The sequence below is a fragment of the Microtus ochrogaster genome, assembly GCF_000317375.1.
Source record: "Microtus ochrogaster isolate Prairie Vole_2 chromosome 6 unlocalized genomic scaffold, MicOch1.0 chr6_random_2, whole genome shotgun sequence".
NCBI lineage: Eukaryota > Metazoa > Chordata > Mammalia > Rodentia > Cricetidae > Microtus > Microtus ochrogaster.
Window position 1 is genome coordinate 13397968 of NW_004949095.1, and position 8798 is coordinate 13406765.

General features: G+C 45.4%; 2 protein-coding genes across 2 annotated transcripts in view; both read left to right on the forward strand.

The window, feature by feature from the left end:
- Positions 1-5278, forward strand: part of Selp (selectin P) — a 35084-nt gene extending 29806 nt beyond the window's left edge. The window contains exons 13-16 of the mRNA XM_013352497.1: positions 691-876; positions 1691-1810; positions 4026-4056; positions 5224-5278. Coding sequence (XP_013207951.1) covers positions 691-876; positions 1691-1810; positions 4026-4056; positions 5224-5278 — 392 coding nt within the window. The remainder of the gene's footprint in view (positions 1-690; positions 877-1690; positions 1811-4025; positions 4057-5223) is intronic.
- A 2989-nt stretch (positions 5279-8267) lies between these two features.
- The window catches only part of F5 (coagulation factor V), a 74450-nt gene continuing 73919 nt past the window's right edge, over positions 8268-8798 (forward strand). Inside the window, exon 1 of the mRNA XM_005363991.1 lies at positions 8268-8647. Within this exon, the coding sequence (XP_005364048.1) occupies positions 8490-8647 (158 nt within the window). The 5' untranslated portion in view covers positions 8268-8489. The remainder of the gene's footprint in view (positions 8648-8798) is intronic.

Consider the following 8798-nt stretch of genomic DNA (forward strand, 5'->3'; position numbering starts at 1 on the left):
GAGTGCTGGGATTAAAGGCGTGCACCACCACCGCCCAGCTCTGAGTGACGTTTCTTAAGGAGCTACCACACTATGCACCAAGCATAGGGTCCCCTGTCTCCTTCATCTAGATATCTCCCACAAAGCACAGCATTGAGCTTTACGAATGTCAGGACTGTTCTCTAACACTTACTTGAATCAAGTCTGATTTCCTGTGGTTTGTTTCCTGTCCACAATTTACGGAAAAGAATCTGAAGTTGCCTAAAACATAGTTTAAAGAGGGCTGTGGTCTCCTCCTCCAAATTTCTGGTGTCTGTGAGGGACATGAAATCAGTATTTTGATATGACACACTGACATGGCTGGTTCACCACACTATATCAATAATAACATGTAGATACAAAGTCAATAGTGGTTTTGAGGGGCAAATTTTGTAAAGAGACTTTTTGGAGAATAGAGCTTCGCATTAACAATTCATTGTAGAGTATGGGTCAGCCTTGTTCTCTGCCTGGCACTATTTCTTGGCTACTTTGGTGGGATGGTATTTGAAGAGCTGCTGTGGCTCTTACATGTGACTGACCTCCTTTCTGACTTTCCACATCGGCCCCATCTATTGCCAGTTCCAGCCAAGTTCAAAGCAAAGCACAATCCCACTTGCCTTCCTTCTGTGTATCTGCTTCCCATTCATGCTGCTGTTGTCTTTTTGCTTGCAGCTGTGAAGTGCTCAGAACTGCACATGGACACACCAGTAGTGGCGAACTGTTCCAATCCCTGGGGAACTTTTAGCTATGGATCAACCTGCACCTTCCACTGTCCAGAGGGGCAGTTACTAAATGGCTCTGCAAAGGCGACATGCCGAGAGAATGGTCACTGGTCAGCTGCCATGCCAACATGCCAAGGTACATACTGACCTTGACCTAGAAGACAGAATCCCTGCTTCTTTTCTACGCATTTCTCATGGTGGCTTTTCTTCCCTTCTCTGCCCTCCCCACTTGCTTTATGAATGTTTCACACTGAGCTACAAAGAATCTATTGCTTTATACAGAGCTCCAGGCATGAGGCTAGTGACCATGTGGGTCTAGGCCTTTCCTTGTCATTGTTTAGATGTGTGAAACAAATTTCCCCACTTCTTATAGCCTCTGCTTAACTCACCTTGACACTTCAAATACATTAACCAAGGGTTCTCACATCGAGTCCTTATTTGTTGTGCCAGACTTTGTTTACCATCTGCCTCTAAAATTGCCTCGTCATTTAATTATGCCCCCTCTGTGTGTGTGTGTGTGTGTGTGTGTGTGTGCTCTATCCCAGCCCCTACGTCACCCTTACTTTCCCTTAACAGTTATGGCTAGTTTCTATCACACATCCAAGTCATTGATGGATAAAGAAAACTTGCCCCATCATTGACTGATGCATATGTCCTGATGAATTTGTGTCTACTAATAAGTTCCTTTCAGGGGATCTTTGATCTTTGTCTTGTCCACTTTAAAATCATGATTTTTTTTCAATCAAAAACTTTAAGCCTTGGGATGCAATCAGGCCCTGCTTCTTGTTCCGTTGCAGTGGATTTCTGGCTTCCAGATCTTTCCTCTCAGGTTTTCAGCCTTGGCAGGCCCTTTGAGAATCTTGCTTACAGCCCTGTCTTTGTTCTTGGGATGCCTCGAGGATGACTGGCCTGTGCCCTCTTCCCTCACACCTCATGTGCGTTTATTTTAGCAGGACCACTGACCATCCAGGAGGCACTAACTTACGTGGGTGGGGCAGTGGCGTCTACAACAGGTCTGGCAGTGGGCGGGACACTCCTGGCTCTCCTCAGAAAGCGTCTCAGGAAAAAAGGTAAATACGAAGGAACCTTCCTTTTTTTCTGTTCACGATTTTGGAGTGAAGGGATAAAGTCAGTAGTTGCTGTTTAGAAACAGCCTGAAAAAAAAAAAACAAGAAGACTAATATTTGTGGCCTTGAGTCCTGACTGCCTGTCAGAATCACCTGCAGGAATTTATGACAATACAGAAATTTGGAATTTTTCCTTTTTTCTTTGTGTATGTGGTGTGTGTGTGTGTGTGTGTGTGTGTGTGTGTGTGTGTGTGTGTGTGTATGTACACATGTGCACACCTTCTGCATACTAAGCCAGTGCTCTACCATTGGGCTGTGTCACCAGCCATTATGTGAATTTTTCCAAAGACTCCCCTAAAATTCTGCTGAAGCATCTGAGAGCGTCTGGCACCAGCAACATTCATTGCAAACATGCCACACTTCTTTCCCTCACTTGCCCATGGAGTAGCCATTGGCAAATCAGCTTTTCCAGACATGGGGCCAATAGTGACGATCCCTGAGGTCGAGGAAGAAAAAGTCCTATAAGAGGGACAGATAAGTTAAACAGTACACATACTGACTGGGATGTCTACAAGAACAGAAATACAGTGTAGATGTTACTGCAACATAGAACAATGGTTCTTGGATAAGATTGGCATTTCACAAAGGCTTCCTCAGCCTCAGCTTGGGTTATGGAATGTAGCCAAGGTGAGCAGGTGAACTAGGGTTCTAGCAAAGAAAACCACACATGAAAACCATAAGCTCATTAGATAGCTGGGCGAGGTGGTGTGTTTAGCAGTGAAGAACAGCTGACCCAACAGACTCACAGACCAGTGGGGAGAAAGCTGGAGGTTGAGAAGCTGCTGCTTCAGTAGTGTTCTGAAAACACATACCAACAATTCTCGCCTGCAAATTTGTGGTTTTGGAGATGATTTAAACAGGAGAATAACCAAATAATGAAGACTATCAGGGACACCTCACCAGCCTGTTGTCAGAAAGAGAACTTAAACCGAAAGACAAAAGAATCACCCAGTTCTTAGACTTGCAAACATTATTTCTCCATCTGCTGTGTCTTGTCGCCTGCCCAAGAGTTGATTGGCTTCACACATGTTTCTCTGAAGCTAACGAGGCTGTGACTGTCCTTCCTCATAAACAGCGTGAGGCACTGAAGAGTGACTGATGCTTAAGTCCAGACAACTGGAAGGAGCTGTGTCTGTGTTAAACTATTCCAGACCTCGCATTCCATTGGCCTTAATTGTTCATGGGACAAAATGTCCTATGTTCTCCCTTTATTATCTCCCACACAACGCCACCATTGCATGACATCTGTTTCTCTAACACTCGTGTACGTGATCTCCTGTGCGTGGAAGACTGATGGTGACAAAGGGTAGTTTCTTGATGGTGCGAGAGATGTGCCAATAGCTGTGACGAATTCCTCCATGAAACTGTGTGCTTACTTAACCAAATCAAGACAGTAGAAAGAAGAGTTCTGGAGACCCAGCTTTAAGCTCTATAAGCATGTCAGAATTACATCGTTTTTTCCTCCCCTCCCCCCATGGTCTACTGACCCTATAAACCATTGCCAAACTGTTTCTTCAGTTTTCAGATAAATTCAAAGGTATAAAGTGCCAGTAGTAGCCTCTCATTTTTCTAAATCTCTGACAATAACAAAATTAATGAGTTGGGGAAGGATGGTGTTTCCTGTGCACATCCCAGCTTGGCTTCCGATGTCAAAATAGTCTATTGTCAGGTAGCAAACAGTGCTGCAGCCATGTCTCAGGACTTAACCACAATCTGGACTTTAGATTAAGACAGGAGGCTCCTGATCGCTTGTGTCACCAGGAGGGAAGATGAGAGCATCCACTGTAGTGCCCTTGTGAGTTGGTTTATGAGATTACCATGCTAGCCGAGGACCAAGGGACTAAAACCCTGGCTAAAGGAATAGGGAGCCCTCAAGTAGGGTCTGGGGACCTCAGAGATATGAGGACAGGGTAGCTTTGTCCCCCTACAAAGCTAAAAGGCAAAAAGGTAGGACAATTTGGGGATAAAATATGATAAAATGCTCAATTTAGTCGAAAACAATTACCACCTACGTTTCAGGCCAGCCAGTCCCTAATACTCTGCATAGAACACATGTCTCTGAAACTCAGCTGTTGGATTTTCTTGAGTAATTTCTAACACTTGTAACACCCTTTTGCCTCACTGCTTTCTTTGATTCATGTTTTCTCCCTTATTTCAGATGATGGAAAATACCCCCTGAACCCTCACAGGTAAGATGGAAATGTCTGTGCAAGAACAAATTTTGTTAGCCTGTCTCTCTAACGTGCTGTGTCAGGGGAAATGTCTGCAAGGCTTCCTCCTCTCTGGAATATTCTTCTGCCATGTCTTTCCTGGCATGAGAAAAAGTGTGTGGGCAATATATGCCCACAGTTAACCAATATATGCCAGCTAACCATAGTGTTTTAAGTATCAAACTTAAACTTAGGGATTTTTGGGTTCTGGAGTCTTCCCTCTGCTTTGTGGAGAGTCTTTCTCTCTGAGGACTTGCTGCGTGTGCACATTTCTTTACCCCACTGGCTAACGACAGTAGTTATCCTCATTATAGTACAAAAAAAGAAATAAACCGGGAAGTGACTTATGATAGAAACTGAATGCTAAAGCTCGGGTGTTACACTAGCAAATGCTGGCAGAACACTGAAAGTTTGTAAATTTCAATAGGCTCTCCATGAGCAATGGCTCCAGAAGAGACAGTGGGCTGTCTCTTGGGAAAATGCTGTGTTGGTGCAATTCACAGATGGTAAAAGATGAACAAACATAGTATTTTCATGTGAAGCAATTAGGTTCTAGGCTATCTTTAATCCTGAGTAGTGGTATTCCAAAGCCACACGGGATCTGGGACAATTCTTCTGTATCCTGTGATTTTGGACATGCAGCATCTCTGACCTCTGCCTACCACATGCCTGTCCTCTTCATCACCGCGAAAATCTAAAAACCACCCCTAGGGGGCAGTACTATCATTCTGCAGAAACCCTTGCTCAAGCACCCTTTATTAAGCTTGAGAATTTTGAAACTATTTCTTCTTCTCAAAGAGAGGCTGCAACCCCTTAGAGGGTAAATCCTTTTCTGCACAGAAACCAATAGCAATAATAGTGTAGGTAGGGCTGGAGATGTGGCTTGCTGGTAGAGCATTTGTTTAGTGTGCCTGAGGCCCCAGGCTCCATTCCCAGGACCATGAAAAAGCGCGAGTGGAAAGCGCAAGTCAAATTAGCCAGAGCTCTGAGTGGGATCATGAAGCTGCTTCTCTGTTTACTTTCCTGATTAAAACAGACAGGGTTCCAGGGTAGGTGGCAATCCGTTGTTTCTAGAGGTACTACGAGCTGGCTGTTTGGAGGAGTAACTTCATGGTAGATGATCCTCTTTGTGTTTCTGTTCTTTAGCCACCTAGGAACATACGGAGTCTTCACTAACGCTGCGTTTGACCCAACCCCTTGAGGTGAGCTCCCTATGAAGACATTTTTGAAGAAAATAAAACAGTAAGAGAACGAGAAGATAAAGCTTGAATTCTCTTTACATCATCGTATATTAACTTTCAAGCATGTATTAAAATGTCACACCACGACAGAGACCACATTGCAGCAAGTGCATGTGACAGTGTAGGGACCCAAGGATTTCTATCCCTTCTGAGATGAAAGGCTGTAGCAGCACATGCACTGTTCCGGGATGCGCGAGATTGGCAGGCTGTGGGCTTGCCATAAAAGCCCCTATGCTAACTGATGGGAAAACTGAAGTCATCTGAAAGCAATTTTTCAAATAGTGCCATGAAAAGTCCCCTTTCCCAAGAGAATCATCCTCCTGATAGACAGGGTAGGACCTAGAAAGAGGAACTGTCTTAAACATCAGGGGTTAGTCATGAGGAAAGATTTTTTTTTTCTTTTAAGCATAGTTTAATTTGTTTTCTTATGTTTTCAGAGATCTGGTCTCCCGTCTCCTCCTACTGTCTCTCAGGATTCTGCCTGCAGATGCCAAGCTCCCTGACTTTAACTCCACTGCATTGGCTGTGGCTTTCTGTAAATAACCAGCCAGGAACCAAGCAAAAGAACTATACACATTCCCACCCCTTCCTGCTCCGCCTCTCACCTTCCTCTAGAGCGGCCACAGAAACAGGAGCAAATGCTTCTGCTGTGGTCTGTGACTTTGACCTTGCTCTTACTGAAGATGGGAGCTAGTCCAAGGCACTGGGGCATCTGACTCACCAGGAGACCAGACTGGAGAACTGAGGATCTGCTTTCTCTTGGGACTCCGAGATGCTGGAGAGCAAGAAATTCTCTAGCTGAAGGGAGAGCCTGCTCTAAGGTCTCCTGGGTCTTCTGTGCTTCCTACCTGTGAGGTTGTTTATACCTCTGCTGCTAACACTTTCCAGAAACTTCCACATGGTACCAGAGGCCACAGAAGACCAAGAACAGAGCCAGGATTCCACATCTGAATTCAGACCTTCACTCCACCAAAGCACCCACAGGCCATTGTTCGAATATGTAACCAGACTCCCCCAAACACCAGGCTCCTCTTGTTTTGTTCAATAAGGGTCCATGTATCTCACATTGTCTACCACCAATATGGTGACAGTTCCAGTCATCCAAATGACAGCTAAGCCCTCCAATGAGCCAGCAAATATATGTCATCTGTTCCCTTTCCACAGAGAAAAAGTCAAAGGAACAGAAAGGGTCTTCATTGTATTACTGTTCTGCAGGAAAGAACAGATGTTTTGTATGTAATTTAATTCACATATTTAATAAATAAGTCACTGAAAATTATATATGGTTTGTCTCTAATTGATGTGAACATGAGGGAGTCGAACAGTGCAGTTGTTTTGCTGTGGTGTAAGGAAATCCAATGACCATCATGTAGACTGGATTCATATAAGCAGACAGGCAAGCAAAAACAGTAAAGCTGCCCTATGAAAAGTCACAGTGATTTTGAAAAAAAAATGAAAGTAATTTAGGGACTTGCTGTTTTAAATTTTTTTTCTCATTGCATTGTCAATAGCAACGTGTGTGTGTGTGTGTGTGTGTGTGTGTGTGTGTGTGAGAGAGAGAGAGAGAGAGAGAGAGAGAGAGAGAGAGAGAGAGAGAGAGAGAGAGAGAGAGAGAGAGAGAGAGAGAGAGAGAGAGAGAGAGAGAGAGGAGAAACAGAGAGACAGACACTAACACTAAACTAGGTGTTATAGGATCCAAGATCTCAATCCCTCAACCTGTCTCCTGTGTCAGAATTTGCATTTTGTTAAAAAAAAAAAAAGAGGATTCTGACAACATTGGGAAGCCCTGGAATTGTGGGTCAGAAGTGTAAGTTATTGTTCCTGCTTTTGAATAGATTATAATCTATATGTGGAAGCAAGAGAATCCTGAAACACTAATAGAGGAAAATCAAAAGGAATATAATCTGAATGGACTGAGTTTATAAAACAGAGAAATCAGTTTGAACCCAGAATCAGAGATAAAGGCAGAACTCCTGATTTTAAAGAACGGGAGAGCAGAGAGGAAAAACAATGGGTTTTTACAATATAGTTAGATATACATGTCTGTTATTAATTAATTTTTGGTAAAGGGTCTCACTGTGTAGCATAGGCTGATCTCAAGCCACAAACCCGCTTTCTCCTCCTTCAGTCCCCATGTGTTGGGATTCATGTCTTCCTTGAGAAGGGCCTTGTAAACTGACTGAAGAATATGAGCAAGAGAACAAAAGCAGGAGTGGGGGTGGGGAAACCGCTGAGGATCCTGGGTGGTGCCTGACTACAGTTTACTGGATGTGCTGGAAGCCTAAAGCAGAGTTCTAGGGAAACAGGGACAAGTCCTTTTGGTGATTCAGACACAATTCTCAGCTTCCCCACCAACAGAAAAACAAAATCTAAAACAACATGCCAACACGCAGGAGAACATTAGCATAGATAAGAGCACAGCCTGCAGCTGCCTTGGCACTGGAGGGGGAGGCATAGCGTTTACAACATTTTTTTCCCCTCAAAATAATTGGATCAAGGAAAATTAGAATTGCCATCCTTATTTGGCAGATGTCAAAAGTCCTCTGGAGATATAAGGTGATTGGCCCAAGACCACACAGCCACCGACTATCTCAATTAAGTCCTGTTCTCTGCTACACTTGAGCTGGTGACAAGCCTTACCAGGTGGTCTGTGCCTTGGGAGAAGTTACCAAAGCAGTCTAGGACGCTAACCTGTTGGTGGACTTGTTCTCTGGCCGTTTTCCTGGGATCAGAGGATGGGTGTTGGATCTAAGTGAGGCTTGCAGAAATCGGCAGGCTAGCTTAAACTTTGACCCTTCCTCCCCGTCCGGCCACCCTCCCCCGCAGGTTAAGGGTGGATGGGTGGGATTGTGATGGGGGCAGGAACCCTTGGGCACAGTTCCTGTGCCACAACCTCCAGCAGGGTTGCCCTTTCTTTCCTTGTAGTACACAGTCCCTAGTTAGGTTCCCTAATAAATGCCTCTGGCCACAGGGGGCAGTGACCTCAACAAGCCCATGCTTATAGGAGGCACAGCCGGGAAAGGGAGGTAGGGTGAGCCAGCCGCCGCAGGGGACAGGGACACTGCGTCCTCAGCCTCCTAATCCTCCTGGGAGCCAGGACAGCTACAGCGCGCAGCGCGGACAGAGAACTGAGCACTGCTGGCAGTGGCAGTGCGCGGCGGAACAAGGGCCATGTTCCTAGTCGGCCCGCGCCTCTGCGTCCTGGTGGTCCTGGGCACCAGCTGGGCGGGCTGGGGCAGCTACCCTGCCGAGGCAGCGCGGCTGAGGCAGTTCTACGTGGCTGCTCAGGGCATCCTCTGGAACTATCATCCTGAGACCACAGACCCAAGGTAACTCGGTGTGGAGTCCAGATGGGCTTCCTCTCCAGGGAAGAAAATCCACTGTAATTACAAGTTTTGTTTTCGGGGTGTGGGGTCGGGGGAGACAGAGAGAGAGAGAGAGAGAGAGAGAGAGAGAGAGAGAGAGAGAGAGAGAGAGAGA